Raw genomic sequence first — 24,764 nt, 5'->3', positions numbered from 1 at the left:
GCACTATTTCCACCCACTGCACTCTTGACCTTCAGTTCTTTAACCTCGGCCATCAGAGACTTATGGTCACTTACCACTGATTCTACTTTATCTCCTAAAGCCTGAATAGCACGCAAAACAGTTGACATATCAGGCGGAGGGCACACAGTAGGTTCGGGGGTAGCCACTACAGGGGTAGGAAAAGGTAGGGGATCATGAGGTGAGGAAAACATAGAAGAGTGAGAAGAACTTCTCCTAACTCTAGTTCTCTCTAACTTGGATGAATATTTTAAAAGACGTACAAAATCCAATTCCGAAAGTCCGGCGCACTCCTCACACCGATTTTCTAATAGACAGGGCCTGTCCCTACAGTCAGAACAAGCGGTGTGAGGATCTACCGAGACCTTCGGAATACGCCTATTGCAAGACCTACATCGTCTATGGGAGGGAGCTTGCGAAACGTCAGACATCTTGTTTCAAAGAGTAAGTCAAAGGGTGATCCAAAAACAAGCAAAAATTCATTAACCGTTAATCAGTATTTATATAAAAGCTAACTAGCTAATATAAAAAGGATTCCAGTATGCGACAGCCGTTAATCTAAGAGAATACTTCACCAAATATCCATGAATAAACTCGAAGACCATGAGCGTATCCCAGAACGTCTAGCCGGAAGCACGACAGAGGAATAATTGAGGAGGTGTCAACAACAAATGATTGAGTACCTGGCCACAGGTGGCGCTGGTAAGTACACCCCCTTCTAGTATTGTGATAGCTGGCGTATCCCTCCATAGAATTCTGTCGGGCAACGGAGTTGACAGCTACATGATTATCGGGTAAGTTTAATATTGAAAAACCTGATTTGAATCTAATGAATTGATTTTTTAAATTTCTTTTTAGAAAAAATCATGATTTTTTCAACCATACCATAAGACGTAGCCGTTTCCCTCCTAAAAGAACCATCCTGCTTGTGACTACTTGTAAAGCAGAGCATAGGCCAAAACATAGCCAAGTGAGTTGGAAAAGCTTGTCCCTGAACAGGAAACTTCAGTACTACCAGGAACTTCAGTGAATTACAGTATGCATTTGACAAGAAAATGGAATATACCTACTCCTCTCTGAATGGCAACTCCTACTGACAAGGAAGCTTCCATTAAAAATTTCATAATCAGGAAACTAGTTTTGGCTTGATCCATCCAAAACTGGAGACCATACCTCAAATAACTTTGGGACCAGAAAGACAATAGCAAAACGGGGGGAGGGTACTGGAACTTTTCTAAACCCATCTTTTTTAATAAAGACCAGACTTCTAGTGTAAAGGCAGCAAATTTTTCTGGACCATTGAAATACAAAGGAAACACCACTGTGCATACAAGATGGAGTAGAAAAAGAACCCTGAGAGCCCTGCTCTGGAAATGCATAGCAAGGTCTAAAGTTTGGAGGATATGATAGCCTGAGTATCAAACCAAACTGACACTTAATTTGAACCTGTTTAGCTACTTGTGGTAGATGTTTCTTATCGAATATACTGTAGGTCCTAAATGAGAGGTTGTTATTAAACAATATTTTTGATCATCCATAACACTTTTGCTCAAAAGAATATTGTTGTTTCTTTTTCTAGAGCACTATATTGAATTTCCATGTAACTGCTAAACTTAGTACTGGAATCTGATATAAACAATCTAAATCATCATACAATTTCTTCAAAACTACATATTTTAGAAACAGTTTCAATTTTTCCTAGCTATAAAAACATGAGTCATTTAAATTGGCTAACACTTCTAGTTCTGATTTCTACGACCAAACAATAATAAAAGAAAATGGGCTCTGTTGCACTATGGTTGGTTACCGGAGCAACCCCAATGCTGGGCGCCATGCGCAGCTACGGATAGGCTTTGCTGTAATTCATTGATTGTCATAAGAGCCTCCAATCTCTGATATGGTGCAGCAAACTCTATGGGAGCCCTACACGCCACCAGAACCTGAAAGACTGCCAAAGTGACTCCGAGGGCTCTTTGCTACTGACGCATATTCCCTGGGGACCGAGGCAGGGGTGTAATTGCATGATTGGTGGAAGCCAACGCAACAGTGAGTTTAAGGAAAAAACTAATTTCTCTTCCTTTCCCTCAAAAAGAATAAACCAGACACTGCACAAGAGGCCACACCCAACTCTCAGCACACTCGAGTGATTGCAATCAAACGTGCCCATAGCAAGAAGCACAGAGAGAATGTGGATCTACAGCCAGTTTAAAAAATGGGATGAAAGTCCATCCTCACACATATGAGCGTCTTGCTTCACAATCATAACAATCAACAGCCAGCATTTACTTCAGGAAAGAAAAAGAAAATTAAAAGTTTGATTAAGAGCGTAAAAGTCTGTCTGTACTCTTACACCCCTACCATAGGGATAAAAGAGTACAGTACTACCACCGTAAGTCCTGCATGTAATAGAGAGGGACTAAATAGACAGCTGCTGCTTTGTAGTCTTGCTTTCTAACAAAAAACTATGCCCACTGCCAATAACTGTGGAAACTGCTGCCTTGCAGTTGGACTATTAGTCAAAGGCTACACCCACCGCCAATAACTGTGATTTATGACTGCAAGGGCATGCGATTGTGAGAACCCTCTGACAAATTATTGACCATACCTGATGCTATATGAAGTATGGATGCGGGCAGGGGGGTACCTTGTAAGTGACGCGCGTCAGGATCCCCCTACTGGCGTGATAATTGGACAAGAGGTACCGCAGGGTTCATAACTACGGCCAAAGAAGCTAGTGACAGAATGGAAAATCAGAGCAGGTACTTTGAATATTGGTACACTAACGGGAAGATTAAGGGAGATAGTGGATGTGATGGAGAAGAGTAAGAAAGATGTCTTGTGTCTAAAGAAGATTAGATGGAAAGGAAATTGAATTACAGATATAGGAAATGGTTATAAACTCTATTAGAGTGGGTCAGGAGAGGGAAGAAATGGAATGGGGTCATAATAGGTAATAACCGTAAGAAAAAAGTGGTAGAAGTAATGAGAATAAATGATAGGCTTTTAAAGATCCCAATAATAATAGGGGATCATTTATTATATATAATTTCACCATATGCCCCTCGAATGGGTTGTCAAGAACAAATAAAAGAATTATGTAGAATAGAATTTGAGGTTGCTATTATAACTGAAAGAGGAAGAGAAAACAATCATAGGAGCAGACATGGAAGGTAGAGTGGGGAAGAGAAGGGATCGATATGAGGAGATTGGTAAAAGCCATGGGTTTGTAATTAGAAATGAAGATGGGGAGTATATATTAGAGATGGCTGAGAGTTTTGAATTGGCATTTATGAACACCTAGTTTCAGAAGTTGGATAAGTACATGATAACCTATGAAAATGGAGGAGTAGAAGCCAAATAGATTACACATCTGTTAGAGAAGCAGACAAGAAAAATGTGATTAACTGTAAAGTAATTTTGAGGGAAACTTGTGTTTAACAACATAGACTATAGTCTATTTTTTATAGCGGTGCATATTTGCACCGACTCACAGGGGTGCCCTTTTAGCTCGGAAAGATTCCTGATACCTGATTGGTCGTTAGTATTTTTGTCCGAACACCTTCATTGTTCTCGAATAATTACCAAGTACTGTAATGTGAATCGAAACTTATTTATTAACCTATATTTCTCCATCAGATATATGTTTTGTCAATAAATATATTATAAAGTATCGTCTTGGTAAGTCTAAACTTAATGACACAATCCGCCGAAGTCAACGACAACGGCTTATTTTCGGATGCACACTTTGTAATTTTGTAATTTTTCACATATTTTAACACAAATTGGGATAAATTACACTCAGCATAAGTTAAACATGTTATTATAAACTTTCTTTGAATACAAAAATTTAACCAAAACATGGAATTAATAAAACCCGATATTTTTGAAAACTTATGGGGAGGTAAAAGAACAGCCTGTAGCGGCCTGGCGGGAAAACAATCCCTTCTGACTGTCGTAGACCAATTTTTTTTCTTTCGTAATATAGTTCGGCCTATTCCTTTCAGTTTAAATAGCCTTGCATTGTCTCTCTTTGTATTATTTTGCTTAGTATTTTCCCACATTCCTGTTCCTCACCTAATATCTATCTATTTTCCCTGATATCTCTTCTTTCATATATGGGATATCCGCACTACGATTCCTTATTTCTTATCCTTTGTCGAAAGTGATGGCTTGAAGGGAAGCGCGTGCTAGTCTCATTAAAATAGTGTAGAGGCGGGAATAAAAAAAAATACAATGCTTAATTTCAGGTTTACAGAATAGGTTATACTTGCTACACAACATAAAATTTACGTTGTTATTATTATTTACATACTTACTGACGTAAGGTACAAAACATAAGGAATCGTAGTGCGGATATCACATAGGCCTATATGAAAGAAAGGATATCAGGGAAAATAGATAGATATTAGGTGAGGAACAGGAATGTGGAAAAATACTAAGCAAAATAATACGAAGAGAGACAATGCAAGACTATTTAAACTGAAAGGAATAGGCCGAACTTTATTACGAAAGAAAAAAAAAAAAACTGTGTCTACGAGTCAGAAGGGATTGTTTTCCCGCCAGGCCGCTACAGGCTGTTCTTTTACCTCCCCATAAGTTTTTACAAATATCGGGTTTTATTAATTCCATGTTTTTGGTAAATTCTGGTATTCAAAGAAAGTTTATAATAACATGTTTAACCTATGCTGAGTGTAATTTATCCCAATTTGTGTTAAAATATGTGAAAAATTACAAAATTACAAAGTGTGCATCCGAAAACAAGCTGCTGTCGTTGACTTCGGCGGATTGTGTTATTAAATTTAGACTTACCAAGACGATTCTTTATAATATATTTATTCTTTCTCATTGTTTATTGACAAAACATATATCTGATGGAGAAATATAGGTTAATAAATAAGTTTCAATTCACATTACTTGGTAATTATTCGAGAACAATGAAGGTGTTCGGACAAAAATACTTCCGACCAATCAGGTATCAGGAACCTTTCCGAGCTAAAAGGGCACCCCTGTGAGTCGGTACAAATATGCACCGCTAAAAAAAATAGACTATAGTAGTGATGGCTTTTAAAATGAGAGGTAGAAAACCCAAGAAGAGAAAGAGAAGATCTAAAAATGATATTTTAATTATAAAATAAATTTTTGAATATACTTACCCGGTGAATATATAATAGCTGCTGCTCAGCGGCTCGACAGAAAACACACTCAAAAACTCGCGAGCGATCGCTATGAAGGTTGCGGGTGTGCCCACCAGCGCCAACTATCGGCCAGATACCACTCTTGCATGTAAACAAACCCTTCAATTCTTCTCGTCCCGCTGCGTCTCTATTGGGGAGGAAGGGAGGGCCTTTAATTTATATATTCACCGGGTAAGTATATTCAAAAATTTATTTTATAATTAAAATATCATTTTTAAATATTTAACTTAGCCGGTGAATATATAATAGCTGATTCACACCCAAGGCGGTGGGTAGAGACCAGAGTTAATTAAGTTTACAGCGTATATGCTAAGAGTTTTTGACAGTTATCAATATAACAAAACCAAAATATATAGGTACCTGGTAAGGAAGTTGACTTAGACGATTACTCTGCCTTGTAAGTCTGTCTTCCTCACGGAGCCCAGCGATCCTCTTAGGATGCTGAAAGACTTCCAGGAGCTGAAGTATGAAGGGTTGCAACCCATACTAACAGGACCTCATCAAAACCCCTAATCTGGGCGCTCTCAAGAAATGACTTTGACCACCCGCCAAATCAACCAGGATGCGAAAGGCTTCTTAGCCTTCCGTACAACCCATAAAAAACAATATTAAAAACATTTCAAGAGACAGATTAAAAAGGATATTGGAATTAGGGAAGTGTAGTGGTAGAACCCTCACCCACTACTGCACTCGCTGCAACGAATGGACCCAGTGTGTAGCAGTCCTCGTAAAGAGTCTGGACATCTTTCAAGTAAAATGACGCGAACACTGACTTGCTTCTCCAAAAAGTAGCGTCCATGATACTTTGCAGAGATCTATTTTGCTTGAAGGCCACGGAGGTTGCTATAGCTCTAATTTCGTGCGTCTTAACCTTAAGCAAAGATTGGTCTTCCTCATTCAAGTGGGAATGAGCTTCTCGTATTAAAAATCTGATAAAATATGACAAAGCATTCTTTGACATAGGTAAGGATGGTTTCTTAACCGAACACCATAACGCTTCAGATTTACCTCGTAATGGCTTAGTACGAGCTAAATAGAACTTAAGAGGTCTAACGGGACATAACACTCTTTCCAGTTCGTTGCCTACGATCTCTGATAAGCAAGGAATATCAAAAGATTTAGGCCAAGGACGAGAAGGCAGTTCATTTTTGGCCAGGAAACCAAGTTGAAGAGAACAAGTGGCTTTTTCTGTAGAAAAGCCGATGTTCTTACTGAAGGCCTGAAGTTCACCGACTCTTTTAGCCGAGGCCAAGCACACCAGGAAAAGAGTCTTAAGAGTGAGATCCTTCAGGGAGGCTGAATGTAATGGCTCAAACCTGTCTGACATGAGGAACCTTAGGACCACGTCTGAGTTCCATCCAGGAGTAGCCAAACGACGTTCCTTAGAGGTTTCAAAAGACTTAAGGAGATCTTGTAGATCTTTATTGTTGGAAAGATCTAAGCCTCTATGCCGAAAGACCGAAGCCAACATGCTCCTGTAGCCCTTGATCGTGGTAGCTGAAAGGGAGCGAACTTTTCTCAGGTGTAAGAGAAAATCAGCGATTTGGGCTACAGAGGTACTGGACGAGGATACAGATGCTGATTTGCACCAGTCTCGGAAGACTTCCCACTTCGACTGGTATACTCTAATGGTAGAAGCTCTCCTCGCTCTTGCAATCGCACTGGCTGCCTCCTTCGAAAAGCCTCGAGCTCTAGAGAGTCTTTCGATAGTCTGAAGGCAGTCAGACGAAGAGCGGGGAGGCTTTGGTGTACATTCTTTACGTGGGGCTGACGTAACAGATCTACTCTTAAAGGAAGACTCCTTGGAAAGTCTACCAGCCATCGAAGTACCTCGGTGAACCACTCTCTCGCGGGCCAGAGGGGAGCAACTAACGTCAACCTTGTCCCTTCGTGAGAGGCGAACTTCTGCAGTACCTTGTTGACAATCTTGAATGGTGGGAATGCATATAGGTCCAGATGAGACCAATCTAGAAGAAATGCGTCTATGTGTATTGCTGCTGGGTCCGGGACTGGAGAGCAATAGATTGGAAGTCTCTTGGTCATCGAGGTTGCAAAGAGGTCTATGGTGGGTTGACCCCAAGTCGCCCAAAGACTCTTGCACACGTCCTTGTGGAGGGTCCATTCCGTAGGAATTACCTGACCCCTCCGACTGAGGCAGTCTGCTAAGACGTTCAAGTCGCCCTGGATAAACCTCGTTAACAGGGAGATGCCTCGATCTCTTGACCAAATGAGCAGGTCCCTTGCGATCTCGTACAGCGTCAGGGAGTGGGTGCCTCCTTGCTTGGAAATGTATGCCAAGGCTGTGGTATTGTCGGAGTTGATCTCTACCACTTTGTTTCGAAGGAGACTCTCGAAGTTCATCAAGGCCAGGTGGACTGCCAAAAGCTCCTTGCCGTTGATGTGCATGCTCCTTTGACTTGAGGTCCACAGACCTGAGCATTCCCGACCGTCCAGGGTCGCACCCCAACCCAAATCCGACGCGTCTGAGAATAGTACGTGGTTTGGGTTCTGAACTGCTAGGGAAAGTCCCTCTCTCAGACTGATATTGTCGTTCCACCAATTCAGGCATGCCTTTACTGGTTCGGAGATCGGGATTGAGACCGTCTCTAACGTCTTGTCCTTTTTCCAGTGAAAAGCTAGATGGAACTGGAGAGGTCGAAGGTGTAGCCTTCCTAGAGAGACAAACTGCTCCAGGGATGATAGAGTTCCTACTAGACTCATCCAATTCCTGACTGAGCATCGTTCTCTCTTCAACATCAGTTGGACTTTGAGCAGGGCTTGCTCTATTCGGGGGGCAGACGGAAAAGCCCGAAAAACTGGACTGCGAATCTCCATCCCTAAATACAGTATAGTTTGGGATGGAATCAGCTGGGACTTTTCTAGGTTGACCAAAAGTCCCAATTCCTTGGTCAGATCCAATGTCCAATGAAGATCCTGCAGACAGCGATGACTGGACGAGGCTCTGAGAAGCCAGTCGTCCAAGTACAGGGAGGCTCGGATTCCCGATAAATGGAGGAATTTTGCTACATTCCTCATAAGCCTCGTAAACATGAGAGGAGCAGGACTTAGGCCAAAGCACAGGGCCCGAAACTGGTATACCACATTGTTGAAAACAAACCTCAGAAAAGGTTGGGAATCTGGGTGTATGGGGATGTGGAAGTATGCGTCTCTTAGGTCGAGAGAGACCATCCAGTCTCCCTTTCTGACCACTGCTAAGACTGATTTCGTGGTCTCCATGGTGAACTTTGTCTTCGTAACAAAGACGTTGAGTGCACTGACGTCTAGCACCGGTCTCCAACCTCCTGTCTTCTTCGGTACTAGGAAGAGACGGTTGTAAAACCCCGGTGATTGAAGGTCCGAGACTTTCACCACCACTCCCTTCTCTAGCAAAAGAGACACTTCTAGGTTCAGGGCTTGTCTCTTTGACTCCTCTCGGTACCTGGGAGAGAGGTCGATGGGGGAAGTCGCTAGAGGAGGTTTGCGTACAAATGGAATTTTGTACCCCTCTCTGAGCAACCTCACAGATTGCTGGTCTGCGCCCCTCTTCTCCCAGGCTTGCCAGAAGTTCTTCAGTCTGGCTCCTACTGCTGTCTGAGGCTGCGGGCAGTCAGACTCTGCCACGTGAGGACTTGGCTCCTCTCTTCTTTCCTCTCTTTCCCTCGGCACAAGTACTTCCCCTGCTGGGAGCTCTGCCACGAAAGGGCGGAATAAATCTAGACGCCGGAGTGTCTATCCTAGGTCTTGCAGAAAAGGATGTCGAAGGAGTCCCTTTGCGAGCAGAGGACGCAACCAAGTCATGGGTGTCCTTCTGCACGAGTGAAGAAGCTATATCCTTAACCAATTGTTGCGGGAACAAAAACTTTGATAAGGGAGCAAAGAGCAGTTCAGATCTCTGACAGGGAGTAACTCCTGCCGACAGAAAAGAGCAAAGGGACTCTCGCTTCTTTAGGACTCCCGACGTAAAAGAGGAGGAGAGCTCATTGGAACCATCGCGGATGGCTTTATCCATACAGGACATAATCAGTAAGGAGACATCTCTATCAGCCGATGAGATTTTCCTACTTAAGGCTCCCAAACACCAGTCAAGGAAGTTGAAAACTTCAAAGGCTCTGTAAATGTCTTTCAGCAGATGGTCAAGGTCCGAGGAGGACCAACTAATCTTCGAGCGTCTCATGGCTAGGCGGCGGGGAGAGTCTACAAGGCTTGAGAAGTCGCCCTGGGCAGAGGCAGGGACTCCTAAGCCGAGAACTTCTCCCGTGGCATACCAGACGCTCGATCTAGATGAGAGTTTAGACGGAGGGAAGGCAAAGGCCGTCTTCCCCAAACTCCTCTTGGTTTCCAACCAGTCGCCTAAAAGCAGTAAAGCTCTCTTGGAAGAGCGAGAGAGCACAAGTTTTGTAAAGGCTGGCATGTTAGCAGGTACGCCTAGAACAAACTCAGACGGCGGCGAACGAGGAGCAACAGCGACGAAGTGATCGGGAAACAACTCCTTAAAAATTAACATGACTTTCTTAAAGTCCATTGATGGAGGAACTGTTCTGGGTTCGTCTACATCCGAAGGATGATCATCATGCTGAGGGTCAGCAACGTCCTCATCTGACGGATCCTCATCTGACAACTGCTGAGAAACAAGCAAAGGGGTTGGCAATGCTTGACACGCAGCGTCCACACGCACTGGTGCATTAGTAGCGGACCAGGACGCAACGTCATGTAACTGCTTAACAGTCTGTGAACTGTCAACAACAACAGGTGCGTGAGGACGCTCGGCGTCCACTCGAGACTGTTTTGACTGCCTAGTCTGAGCAGTCAAAACAACTCTAGACTGCGGTGGTTGACGCTCAGCGTCAAAACAAGTCAACTCCAATGGTTGGCGAACGTCCTGAACGTCAACAGGAGCATTAGTAAGAGGCCTAACGTCCAAATGCGGCTGAAAATCAACACGAGACCGCATCGAGTGAGGCTCTACATATCGTGACTGACGTGACTTAGCTACGCCAGCGTCAACAGGACGCACAAAGGTTCGTTTGGGCGGCTGAAGGCCAGGATCTCGATGAGATAAACGGCTAGGCTCAACGTGAACCTTATCGGCAGAATAGTCTTCCATAAGGGAGGCGAGCTTAGTCTGCATGTCCTGCAGTATAACCCATTTAGGGTCCACGGGAATGGGTGCGGTAAACGACGGGGTTAACGTCTGAGACGGCACAACCTTGCCTACACCAAGACTTTCTGAGCCTGTGTAACGTTGCTGCTTAGGCGGCGAGCAGTCATCCGATGACTGCAACGGGTCAGAACTGTCCCAATGACTACATCCAGGACGCTGGACCTGTCCTGAAGGGACCGACTTTCGCTTAAGGGGCCTAGAAACCTTGCTCCACGGTTTCTTATGCGAAAAGCCTTCGGAAGACGAGGAGAAAATGGGCTCTCTCGTCTTATGGTAGGGGCGATCTTGGTGAGATACGCCTGATACCATAGAGGGAACGTCTGTTCGCTGATCAAGGCCTCTCGAACCCATAAGTCGTACGACATTACTTCTCCCCTGGGCTTGGGAGCTTGCAAGAGGTCTCGGACTAGGTGAACGACAGGCACGAACAGACGAACCCTCGGTCGCAACACTGTTCACAACACTTTGCGCACTAATCACTTTCCCACTATTTTCCGCTGTGGCACTCTGACACTTAAGCTCTTTAACGTCAGCCATGAGTTGATTACGATCAGTTGCTAACGCTTCAACTCTTTCCCCCAAGGCATGAATAGCACGTAACATGTCTTGCATAGATGGTTCCTGAGTGCCAGAAGGGGGGTTAGGTACAACCACTACAGGGGAAGGATTAGGTTCAGGGGCATGTGGAGAGGAAAAATCTACTGACCTAGAGGAACTCCTCCTTACCCTATCTCTCTCTAGCCTACGTGCATACTTATCGTATTCGAGCCAATCGAATTCCGAAAGGCCCACGCATTCCTCACACCGATCTCCCAATTGACAGGTTTTACCCCGACAATTGGAACACACAGTATGTGGGTCGAGAGATGCCTTTGGAAGACGCCTATTACAGTCCCTAGCATTACACTTACGAAATCTAGGTACTTGTGAAGGGTCAGCCATTTTGAATTAGTCAAAGAAAGTCCAAAAAACAATCCAAGTCATCAACAATTAAATCTGTCCAATAAAGAATTCAAGAGTTTAAGTTGAGGAAAAACACCTGCACTGCAAAAGCTCAAACCAAAATGAAGTACTTCACCAAATATGTTGAGAAAACTCCAGGTTATACAGCGAGTATTGATACGTCTTGTCGTCAAGGTCGACAGAGAAGAATTGAAAGGTTTGTTTACATGCAGGAGTGGTATCTGGCCGATAGTTGGCGCTGGTGGGCACACCCGCAACCTTCATAGCGATCGCTCGCGAGTTTTTGAGTGTGTTTTCTGTCGAGCCGCTGAGCAGCAGCTATTATATATTCACCGGCTAAGTTAAATATTTAAAATTAAGGTTTGGGACCTTAAAGGAAAAAAGCGTGAGCAATTTAGGAGAATTGTGAGAGAGAGAGAGATGACTGGAGAGGTTAAACTTAAGAGATTGAACATGGTAACAGTGGAAAATATCTGGTTGGGTATGAAAGAAATAAGCGTAGGGGAAACAAAGGAATTAGTGGGAAGACCCAGCGGATATGGTGTGTCAAAAGGAGAAAAGTGGTGGTGGAAGAGAGGTGCAAAAATCCGTTAAAAGAAAATCAAAAGCATTAAAGGACTGGAAAGTAGGAGACACCGGGAGCAGAGGAACAGTACAGAGAAGAGGAAGAAGATTCTAGGAGGAAAGTAGGTATAGCTAATGGAAGAACGGTACAGTAGTTAAATGAAAGGCCAGAAACAAAGCAAGGAGAAAAGGATATCTACGAGATTTCAAACTTGAGGAAAAGGCAAAGACAGGATTTGGGGCAACTGGTACTAGACATCAGTGATAGAGATGGAAATATATTGCATGGGGATGATGACATTAGGAGGATATGGAAAAAATATTATGAGCAACTATTGAATACTGAAAATGAGAAAGTGGAGCTAGAGAAGCACAAAGGGTGGAGGGGCCAGTGATGGAGACAAAGAATACAGAAGTGAATTGGGCATTGAATAAAATGAAGAATGGTAAAGTACCAGGCCCATCAAAGTTTCAAATTGAAATGGTCAAGATACTAGCTACAGAGGGGGATGAATAGATATTGGATTTATTAAGAGCAATATGGGTAGAGGAAATAATGCCTAAAGTCTGGGAGGAGAGTCTAATGGTATCTATATTTACGTAGAAAGGGGAAATCATGGAATGCGGTAACTACAGCGGAATTAAACTAACAGAGCATGGTTTGAAAGTTTTAGAGAGGGTGCTAGATGAGAGATTAAGAGAGATTGTAAAGATTGGGAAACAGCAGTATGGATTCATGAAGGGGAGAGGGACTGTGGATATCTTGCTCATAGTAAGGCAGTTACAGAGAAAAAGGCTAGAGGTAAACAAGAAGCTCTTCTGTGCTTTAGTAGATTTAGAGAAGGTTTATGATAGAATACCCAGAGAAGTGATGTTTTGGTGCTTGAGGAAGAGGAAAGTCCCAGAGAAGTTAGTAAGAATGGTAGAGATGATATACAAAAGAACAACGACAAAAGTAATAACATCTGTTTAAGAAACATAAACCTTTGAAGTTAGTGTTGATTACACCAGGGGTCAGCTTTAAGCCCGTGTTTATTTGTCTTGGTCTTAGATGAGTTAAGTGAAGGGATCAGAAATAAAGAGTTGTGGGATTACTAAATGCAGATGATTTGGTGATTACTGTTCAAAATGAGGAAAAATTAAAGAGAAGGGTGGCAGAGGGGCAAAAAAATTTGGAAAGGGATGGCTTGAGGGTACATTTGGATAAGACTGAAGCTATGGTTAGCAGTAAGGAAGGTAGGGACATGATAGCCATACATGATAGTATAGGAGCAGTTATAAATCAGGTAAAACCATTTAGATAGTTGGGATCTACTATAAATCAGGAGGGAGGATGTAAGACTGAAGTTGAGAATATGATAAAAGCAACACGGGGAAAGTGGAGGGAGGTATCAGGAGTGGTATGTGATAAGAAAATGCCAATCAAGGTAAAAGTCAAGATCTATAGCACAGTAATAACACCACCGTTATTGGAAGGGTATGTGAGAGAAGGAAGTTGAAAGTTAATGTGGGTAAGAGTAAGGTTATGAGATGTACGAGAAGGGAAGGTGGTGCGAGGTTGAATGTCATGTTAAATGGAGTTACTTGAAGAGGTGGATCAGTTTAAGTACTTGGAGTCTGTTGTTGCAGCAAATGGTTGAGTGGAAGCAGATGTACGTCAGAGAGTGAGTGAAGGATGCAAAGTGTTGCAGCCAATGAAGGGAGTGGTATAGAATATAGGGTTGGGTATGAATGTAAAGAGAGTTCTGTATGAGAAAGTGATTGTACCAACTGTGATGTATGGATTAGAGTTGTGGGGAATGAAAGTGACGGAGAGACAGAAATTGAATGTGTTTGAGATGGAGTGTATGAGGAGTATGGCTGGTGTATCTCGAGTAGATAGGGTTAGGAACGAAGTAGTGAGGGTGAGAACGGGTGTAAGAAATGAGTTAGCAGCTAGAGTGGATATGAATGTGTTGAGGTGGTTTGGCCATGTTGAGAGAATGGAAAATGGCTGTCTGCTAAAGAAGGTGATGAATACAAGAGTTGATGGGAGAAGTACAAGAGGAAGGCCAAGGTTTGGGTGGATGGATGGAGTGAAGAAAGGTCTAGGTGATAGGAGGATAGATGTAAGCGAGGCAAGAGAGCGTGCTAGAAATAGGAATGAATGATGAACGATTGTGACGCAGTTCCGGTAGGCCCTGCTGCTTCCTCCAGTCACCTTGGATGACAGCGGAGGTAGCAGCAGTAGGGGATTCAGTGTTATGAAGCTTCATCTGTGGTGGATAATGGGGGAGGGTGGGCTGTGGCACCCTATTAGTACCAGCCAAACTCAGTTGAGTCCCTTGTCAGGCTGGGAGGAGCACAGAGAGGAAAGATCTCCTTTTTTTTTCATTTGTTTGATGTTGGCTACCCCCAAAAAATTGGGGGAAGTCCCTTGGTATAGGGGTTAATGTATGGATCAGAAGCTTTGCCTTTAAGACGAAAAGAGGAAACAAAGCTTGAGAGAACACATATGATAATGCTAAGGTAGATTATGGGAATATCACTGTTTGCAAGATTGGAAAATGATGAAATAAGAATGGTAGGTGTAGTAAAGATTACAGAAATGATAATAGTGTCACGACTGAGATGGTATGGGCATGTGTTGAAGATGGATGGTGGATAGGGAGTGAGGAAGGCTTGGGAGGAATCTGTTAGGGGGAGAATATCAAGAGGGAGTCAGAGAATTATATAGCGAATAAGGTGAAAGATTATATGGAGAGAAGAGGATGCCTTTCATAAAAGGCATTGGAGAGGGCGCATCAGGCAATCGACCCCTTAAAGTAAGGATAACGCTGGGGAAGAAGAAGAAGAGTACATCTGTACTCGGTGCAGTTAAAAACATGAGTGAAAAGCTTTTGGCAGTGGGGCCTCCTCCTCCTCCTCCTCCTCCTCCTCCTCCTCCTCCTCCTCCTCCTCCTCCTCCTCCTCCTCCTCCTCCTCCTCCTCCTCCTCCTCAAGATGATTGAATATTTTTGACAATATATTTGGATCTTTTCTAAAATGAGTAGGATCTAATTTGATGGAAATAAAAGTGTTTTAAAATGAAGACTCCCATTAAGGATAGCTAGTTTTTCTGTAATCAGAAGCATCCTCTTATTTTTACATTATACCATTCTATCTTCATAGGGAAGAGCACATTCATCACACTCAGAGTACTCTGCACAGTGGACTGGGTACAGATATATATCTGACACAAAGAATGCGGGTCCAAAGTTGTAGGTAAATGACTACTTGACTTGGATCTGAAACAATAACATGCTCTAACAAATTTCAGAAACACCTGATAATATCTGAGAAATACAAATCAAAATAAACCAAACCATTACATGTAAAGTTGTGGTCCAAAAAATCAAAACACCAAAAATGTTATTTTCATTAGTAAAATAAATTTTTGAATATACTTACCCGATGATCATGTAGCTGTCAACTCTGTTGCCCGACAGAAATCTACGGTCGGGATACGCCAGCGATCGCTATACAGGTGGGGGTGTACACAACAGCGCCATCTGTGAGTAGGTACTCAAGTACTTCTTGTCAACAAGAACTCAATTTTCTCCTCGGTCCACTGGTTCTCTATGGGGAGGAAGGGCGGGTCCTTAAATTCATGATCATCGGGTAAGTATATTCAAAAATTTATTTTACTAATGAAAATAACATTTTTCAATAATAATCTTACCCGATGATCATGTAGCTGATTCACACCCAGGGTGGTGGGTGGAGACCAGCATACATGTTAACAAAGAAGCTAAGTATCCCGTATCTTATTTTAGCCGTTATTCAAAATAACAAACATAAAATAAATAAGTACCTGGTAAGGAAGTCGACTTGAACCATTACTCTGCCTTTTTAAGTACGTCTTCCTTACTGAGCCTAGCGATCCTCTTAGGATGCTGAGCGACTCCTAGGTGCTGAAGTATGAAGGGGTGCAACCCATACTAAAGGACCTCATCACAACCTCTAATCTAGGCGCTTCTCAAGAAAGAATTTGACCACCCGCCAAATCAACCAGGATGCGGAAGGCTTCTTAGCCTTCCGGACAACCCAGAAATATTTCAAGAGAAAGATTAAAAAGGTTCTGGAATTAGGGAATTGTAGTGGTGGAGCCCCCACCGCTACTGCACTCGTTGCTACGAATGGTCCCAGAGTGTAGCAGTTCTCGTAAAGAGACTGGACATTCTTAAGATAAAAGACGCGAACACTGATTAGCTTTTCCAAAAGGTTGCGTCGAAAATATTTTGCAGAGATCTATTTTATTAAAAGGTCACGGAAGTTGTGATAGCTCTAACTTCGTGTGTCCTAACCTTCAGCCAAGCTTGGTCTTCCTCATTCAGAAGGGAATGAGCTTCTCGTATTAACAGTCTGAAAATAATAGGATAAAGAATTCTCTGACATAGGCAAAGATGAATTCTTAACTGAACACTATAAAGCTTCAGACGGGCCTCGTAAAGGTTTTTAAAATAGAACTTAAGAGCTCTACAGGACATAATACTCTTTCTAGTTCATTTCCAACCATATCGATAAGTTTGGAATAACGAACGATATTGGTCAAGGCCGAGAAGGCAGCTCGTGTTTGGCTAGAAAACCAAGATGTAGAACATGTAGCCGTTTCGGATGAAAATCCGATGTTCTTGCTGAAGGCATGAATCTCACTGACTCTTTTAGCTGGTAAAGCATATCAGGAAAAGAGTCTTAAAGGTGAGATCTTTCAGGGAGGCTGATTGAAGTGGTTCGAACCTGTCTAACATAAGGAATCTTAGAACCACGTCTAAATTCCAACCAGGTGTAACCAAACGACGCTCCTTCGTGGTCTCAAAAGACTTAAGGAGGTCCTGTAGATCTTTATTGTTAAAAAGATCTAAGCCTCTGTGACGGAAGACTGATGCCAACATGCTTCTGTAACCCTTGAAAGTGGGAGCTGAAAGAGATTGCTCTTTTCTCAGATATAAGAGGAAGTCAGCTATTTGAGTTACAGAGGTACTGGTCGAGGATACGGATACTGACTTGCACCAGTTTAGGAAGATTCCCCACTTCGATTGGTAGACTCTAAGGGTGGATGTTCTCCTTGCTCTAACAATCGCTCTGGTTGCCTCCTTCGAAAAACCTCTAGTTCTCGAGAGTCTTTCGATACTCTGAAGGCAGTGAGACGAAGAGCGTGGAGGCCTTGGAGTACCTTCTTACGCGTGGCAGACGTAGCAGGTCCACCCTTAGGGGAAGAGTTCTGGGAACGTCTACTAGCCATCGAAGTACCTCGGTAAGTTATTCTCTCGCGGGCCAGAGGGAAGCAACTAGTGTCAACTTTGTCCCAACGTGAGAGGCGAACTTCTGCAGTACCTTGTTGACAATCTAGAACGGAGGGTATGCATATAGATCTAGATGAGACTAATCTAGTAGAAAGGCATCTAAAAGAACCACTGCTGGGTCCGGGATAGGTGAGCAAAGTATTGAGAGCCTCTTGGACATCGAGGTTGCGAAGAGATCTATGGTTGGCTGGCCCCAGGTGACCCAAAGTCTCTTGCATACATCTCTGTGGAGGGTCCAATATGTTGGAATTATTGTCCCTTCCTACTGAGACAAACTGCTAAGACATTCAAGTTGCCTTGGAAGAAATTTGTTACTAGTGAAAAGTCTAGACCTGTTGAACAGGAGAGGAGGTCACTAGCGAACTCGCACCATGTCAGAGAGTAGGTCCCTCCTTGCTAGGAGATGAACATCAAAGCAGGGAGTTGTCCGTGTTGACCTCCATTACTTTGTCTTGAAGGAGAGACCTGAAGCTTTTCCAGGTCAGACGTACTGCCAGAAGCTTCTTGCAGTTAAAATGCATTGTCCTTTGACGCGAGTTCCATAATCCCGAGCATTCCCTACCGCCTAAGGTCGCACCCCAGCCTACGTCCGATGCGTCTGAGAAGAGAACGTGGTTGGGAGTCTGAACAGTCAGGGGAAGACCCTATAAAAGGTTGATAAAGTCCTTTCCTCAGGTTAGACCAGACTTATCTTTCGGAAACCGGGATCGAGACCGCTTCTAGCGTCTTGTCCTTTTCCAGTGAAGAGCTAGATGAAACCGAAGAGGACGGAGGTGTAGTCTTCCAAGTGACACCAATTGCACCACGGATGACAGTGTCCTAACCAGACTCATCCACAGCCTGACAGGGCCGTATTCCTTCTTCAGCATCTTCTGGATGGATAGCAGGGCTGGGGATTGATCTTCTTGTTCAGCCATGTCCTCATTAGAGGGTTCCTCATCCGAAACTGATGAGGAAACGGCAACGGAGTGGGCAACGTCTGACTCGCTGAATCCGGTCGCACTGGTGGATGCGTGACGGAGCCGGACACAAGATCATGGTACTGCTGCACAGTCTGTGAACTGTCAACCATGGGGAAGCGAGGAAGTACAGCGACAACCCGAAACTGTCTAGACTGTCTGGGTAGTACAGACAACCCCTTATCGGGTTGCTGAGGTTGCCGCACTGCGTCACAACAAGTCACCTCTGCTGGTTGTTGAACGTCTTCCCAGTGACACACTGAACGTCCACAACCACCTCCGAGAGTAGCATAACATCAACGTGCGACTGGCAACCCACACTGGGTCGCACCGGTGGAGGAACCATCTCAACTGGCGGACGTGAGTAGGATACCTCAGCGTCAACAGGGCGTACAACCAACCGGTAGGAAGGTCGTTGGCAAGAAGGGTCTTCTCCGTAAAAAATCCTCTATCAAGGACTAAGCTTGGACTGCATGTCTTGCAACAAAGCCCAAGGTCTATGGGAGCAGGTGTGGCAACAGACGGGGTTAGCGACTGAAGCGGAACCATTTACCCTCCCTGGAAGCATGTTATGCTTAAATAAAAGTCCATAGGAGGCTAAGCAGCTTAAGGCTCCTCTCCAAATGACAGAGTCCTCAAGGGAATATCAGAAGGAGGGAGAACAGCACTTTCTCATCTACAGGAACCATATCCGAGAAAAGCTAGGTTCTCTCAGTGAGGGTTTCACTGGTGCAAAAGCAGCAGACCAGAAGGCAACGTTATGAAACTGCTTGACAGTCTGTGAACTGTCAAAAACTGAACTGTCAACCACAACAGGAGCGTGAGGACATACAGCACTGGTGTATAAGTAGCAGACCAGAAGGCAACGTCATGTAACTGTTTGACAGTCTGTGAGTTGGCAACAACCAAAGTTGTGTGGGGAAGCCTCAACTCCTGACTGACTAGTTTGCTGCGGGTGAGTGGCGGTAACCACAGTGTGTTGCGGAGGCTAACACACCGTGTCAAAACACGGCAGCTTGTGGTAGCTCACGCACGGCAACGGAGTGCTCTGTGTGTGGGAGTCATCATACATCTGGCAGGGTTGACTGTGCATGGGTGGAGGAGCTCTCACAACAAGAGTGTGAGAGCAGGAAGCCATGCCGGGCGCACAACCGTGGGAGGTGTAGGCCCACGGGTGCATCGTCAACCTTCTCCGCAGTCGGAGTGTGGGAGCTGGCAACAACAAAAGCAGAGTGCTGGTGCGTGGGAGGGGCTGCGGTGGGTTGAGGAGCATGCGGTATGGTATGTGGAGCATGCTGTAAGGTATGCGGCTCATGCTGCATGGTATGCGGAGCATGCTGTAAGGTATGCAGAGCATGCTGCATGGGCTGCGGAGAATGCCGCATAGTGCTGGAACCCGGCAGCTCTACAGAACCTTCCCACTGCTGATGCGGTAGCTCACGCATGTTAGCAGATGGTGCAGCAAGAACATGCGTCTGGCAGGGTGGACTGCGCATCGGTGGTGGAGCTCTCACAGGTGGAGTGTGGGAGCAGGCAGCCGCAGTATCTGCTGAGCGCACAACCTCGGCGGGTTGTAGGTTAACAGGTGCATTGTCAACCTTCCAGCACGATACTCCTGCATGAAGGAGCAAGCTGAGACTGTATAGTCTGCAGCATGGACCACTAGGGTCTATGAAAGACAACAACAAACGGAGCTACTGTCCGTTGTGACTGAGGGTCTAAAACAGCTGGTGCGGCAACAGACGGAGTTACTGCCTGTTGCGGTACCACCTTGCCTCTCTTGGGAGGTGTGCAGTTGTCGTACTGCAGCGAGTCCGAACTGACCCAGTGGCTACACCTAGGCCGTTGGACTTGCGCGGAAGGGACCGACTTGCACTTAAAAGCTGCAAGATTTGGTCCATGGTTTCTGCGAGAAACCTCTTCCGCAGACGAGGAATAAATGGGCTCTCTCGTCTTTGTGTGGGTGGGGTGATCACGTCGGCAACGTGTGTAGATACACCCGAAACCACGGAGGGAAACGTTTGTTCGTCGATCAAGACCTGTGGAACCCATAAGTCCTTCGACATTACTTCTCCCCTGGGCTTGGGAGCTTGTAAGAGGTATCGGACAAGGTGAACAACTGGCACGAACAAACGAACCCTCGAACGCAACACTGTAACACTTTGCGCATATCACTTTATCACTTTTGATTTTCTGTTTGCACTTATTTCACTGAACTCGAAACTTTAAGTGGTTTGTACCTGAAACACGCAATCCTATCCTTCATTAAAAGGTAGTAATTGCGAAAACAGTTTTACAATGTAACAGAAAAACATAATGAAAGATAAAGAATTCAGTGGCTGGAAAAGAGACTAAACACTAGATCAAATAAACTACGTTTAAAATCTCTCACCGCATAAAGCCTGGGAACAAAAATAAAACTCTAGAAACGTTTTACCTTCTTCCCCTATAGCGACTAGGGAGAAGAGTAAAAAACGAGAACAACGTTACCCGTTTGAACGAAACGTTTATCCTCCTCTCTCTCCCTCCGTCTCTATCTCTCTCTCTCTCTCTCTTGACTTAGAACCTGAGAGATGAGCCCAATTATATATCGTTAAAACATATTATTTGTTAAAGGAAAAAAACTGAAAGGTTTCCCAAATAAAAAGTTCCTTTATTAGAATTAAAACCATTTAAGCTAAGAAAGAATGAACGAAACGCTAGAATCGGTTTACTCTTACTGCAACGTGAAACCGTGAAATACTCTCTCTCTATCGTAACGATAGAGCGCAAGTTGAACGTTCTGAACGTCAACAACTGCGGAGACTAAACTAAACGTTAGTTCAACTTTGAAAACAGTACGAGACTATCAAAGAAATTCTTTCAAAAACATTAAAATTAAAATAGCATAAATTCTTAACAGGAAAAACGATATGACGGGCTCAATGTTAATTAACTTCGGTTCCAAGTAAGGACCGCCTACTATTAGGAAAGGTCGCATATAAACAAACATAAAAATTAATTTTTATAAGTTTATAATAAATGGAAAGTTAATCGAAGAGGCCTATAAATGGCGGAGAGATATAAAATAAATCTATAACTTTGTAAAGCAAAATTACCAAAAACCTAAACACACTTCCGTCTAAGGGAAGGGTGGGTCATTTAAAGTGAAAGAGAGTCTATACTCTCTTCGACACCAACACTTCCGTCTAAGGGAAGGGTCGGCCATTTAAAAGTGAAAGAGAGTCCATACTCTCTTCGTCACCAAAATAAAATCTATCCAAAACGAGTTCAAGTTTTGAAATGAAGATAAAACCCCTGCATAGCGAAAGCTCAAAACTGGAATAGTGTACTTCACCAAAAAGTTGTGAAAACAAATCCAGTTAGGGACGGCGTATTAGTAGGTCTTGCCGGTGGCACGACAGAGGAAAAATTGAGTTCTTGTTGACAAGAAGTACTTGAGTACCTACTCACAGATGGCGCTGTTGTGTACACCCCCACCTGTATAGCGATCGCTGGCGTATCCCGACCGTAGATTTCTGTCGGGCAACAGAGTTGACAGCTACATGATCATCGGGTAAGATTAATATTGAAAATATGGTGTTCAGGTAAACACAGCCATGTGTTAATGATAGCCTCTACAATTAGATTCAGGATGTCTTGGTGTTACAAGTAGAATAGTTTGGAATCCACAAGGGTAGCCAACATTTTTCAATGCAAGATCTAGTAGGATGAGGAATGGGAAGGATTGGTTATGGTTGTTTCTTCTCATAATCTAGAGGCCAAAAAACGCTCACTTTACAACATTAGCAATGTCAGTCCTGGGTAAGATTCATCAAAATAATAACTACCACAATGAGGTGGAAAAAATATTGTCCACAAAAAAGAAATATGAGATTTACAACTAATTCTCATTCATATAAATAATACACAAACTTGAATCAAACACCTCTATTCAGAATATATCACCATGTAACTTAAAATCCACAGTATGTACACTTACAGAAAATCAAAATACTATACAGTACTGTACTTTATTGCAGCCTTTATTCTGAAAAATTGCTTGAAACTACAGTAAAGTAGTATCATAAAACTGTACTGTACCATACCTTTCTTCTTCAGATATATGTGATTGACTTTGGGCCCTTCTTTCACGTTCTTCTAGATCTGATTTGAGCTTTTGCGTCTTGGCATCACACTCTTGAGCTCTGAGTTTGGAAGCTTTCCGTGCTTTCAAAACCTTGTTGTAAGCTTTCCGTGCTCCTGTAAAATAACCATTGAATGTGAATAAATTTATAAACACTGCCTTCTACAATGCTGCCATGTCTTTGATTTCTTGTAGACTTGGGTAGATAAAATCACATAGTATAACAGTTTAGTACAGCATAGTATTCAGTTACAAGTTTAAGTCAGAGTTTATTGAAGAATACAGAGCACAATGTGACTAAAACAGAAAATGTTAAAATTAAGAGGTATTTTTTCCCAGCTATACAAATATGACAAATTTGGAAATAATTTGTATTATTCCTAACTAGAACAAACTTGTAGTTATTTATATGGATATTCTTTCTGCTAAGCTGGAACGTAGCCATTAGACTTTTAATGCATAGTGACAACCCTACCTAACCACAGTAGTGGGTAGGTAGGGGGTGGCTGGGGGGTACCCAGCCACCTATATCTACTCACAGCTCGGTGAGCTACATCACATTTTGATTGAAGGCAGGACTTATCAGGGGACAGGTGATGGCAAGTCAATTTATATAAATACAGTGAACCCTCGTTTATCGCGGTAGATAGGTTCCAGACGCGGCCGCGATAGGTGAAAATCCGCGAAGTAGTGACACCATATTTACCTATTTATTCAACATGTATATTCAGACTTTTAAAACCTTCCCTTGTACGTAGTACTGTTAACAAACTACCCTTTAATGTACAGAACACTTAATGCATGTACTACAGTACCCTAAACTAAAACAGGCACAAATATTAAAGGCAATTTTATATCATGCGTTTCCTAAACACGCTAAAAAGCACGTTAAAAAATGGCAACCAATGTTTTGTTTACATTTATCTCTGATCATAATGAAGAAACAAACTGGAGGTAGAGCTTTGCCTATTACCAAGACATATTTCCCATACTATTCCCTTAGAACTACATCACATCTTCCTACTTTAGATATATATATATATATATATATATATATATATATATATATATATATATATATATATATATATATATATATATATATTTATATGTATACACATATATATACCTACATATATACATACATACATATATACATAAATACATGCATACATATATATATATATATATATATGTTACTGTATATATATGGGTTATGGAAAAAATCCGCGAAGTGGTGAATCCGAGATGGTTGAACCGCGAAGTAGCGAGGGTTCACTGTAACTAGAGGTTTATATTAGTTAGGAAAAATAAAAATTATTTCCAAATTTGTTCATTAACCAACCTTTCATCATCTACATGGATGACTCACGCTCCACATCTTTATTTTCCACAATTGATGATATAATGTTGCCCCTTGTGTTTGCTAAAACATCGCCTCATAGAGGATGTCTACCATTAAAATCCCCCAACAAGAGAAAAGGTTGAGGGAGTTGTTGAATCACCTCTACTAAATCATTATAAGAGATGTCATTAGGAGGCAAATAACATGAGCCAATTGTGTATTTTCTCCCTAAATCAATTTGTACAACCACTGCCTGTAGAGAGGTACAAATGGGTAAAGATATTTGGGGAACATCTCGCCAAACATATGTAAGTCTTCCGCCATGGCTCCCTGTTTGTTGATCATATGGTGTCCTGTAGCTAACATACTCTTGAGGACATGGAGTATTAGCATCAAGCTTGCTCTCCTGTAGACATACAAATATAGGAGAGTGCTTATGAATGGGGAGCTTGAGTTCTTCTTCATATTTGGCCCTTAAACCCTGACAATTCCATTGCAAAATGGAGGCGAAGACATCTTAGATGAGGTCTTCCCATTGGCAGTTTTTTATTTAACAATATTTCTTGTAGGCTTCTTTAGTGAGGGTCTTGATAAGTTAGGTTTTACATTAGCCTTTCCAATGTTCTTTTTACCTTATTCTGGGGGGGGGGGGGATGGTGGACCTCAACTTGAATTTTTTATTTTTCGAGTAGTTTTCTTGTTGATCTGAAATATCAACAAACAGAACATCATATTTATTTGATGTTATAACTTTGGTGTTTTTAATGGATTGGGATGAGAGAGATGGAGGTCTCTCTCTTTTCCTATTAAGAGGTGGTGATTTATCAGGTTTTAGTGTTTCTCCCACTACAGGTGCACCTGATAACTTTGTTTTATGTGAAACCTCCATAAAATCAGGCAAAGATATAGCCTGAGAGAGGTTAGTATTATCCTTTGTAATGGGGGATAAAGGTTTAATAGAGGTGGACAAAGCCTTAGGAGGTGATAGTCTTGCCCTATCATGCAGCTTTTTTTAAAAGATGGCAATTTTCTTTTTTGTGGAATACTGGCAGTAATAAGTGAATTGTATGTCACATGCCTCATTTCTCCCCCAGATTTCAATGACTTTG

General features: G+C 42.9%; 1 protein-coding gene across 2 annotated transcripts in view; it reads right to left on the bottom strand.

The window, feature by feature from the left end:
- LOC137629082 (dnaJ homolog subfamily C member 17) overlaps positions 1-24,764 on the bottom strand; it is a 102,969-nt gene that overhangs the window by 67,942 nt on the left and 10,263 nt on the right. For both annotated transcript variants that reach the window (XM_068360350.1, XM_068360351.1), the window contains exon 3: positions 22,273-22,426. In XM_068360350.1, coding sequence (XP_068216451.1) covers positions 22,273-22,426 — 154 coding nt within the window. The remainder of the gene's footprint in view (positions 1-22,272; positions 22,427-24,764) is intronic.

The sequence above is a fragment of the Palaemon carinicauda genome, chromosome 37 (assembly GCF_036898095.1).
Source record: "Palaemon carinicauda isolate YSFRI2023 chromosome 37, ASM3689809v2, whole genome shotgun sequence".
NCBI lineage: Eukaryota > Metazoa > Arthropoda > Malacostraca > Decapoda > Palaemonidae > Palaemon > Palaemon carinicauda.
This window is presented reverse-complemented; position numbering and strand designations above follow the sequence as displayed.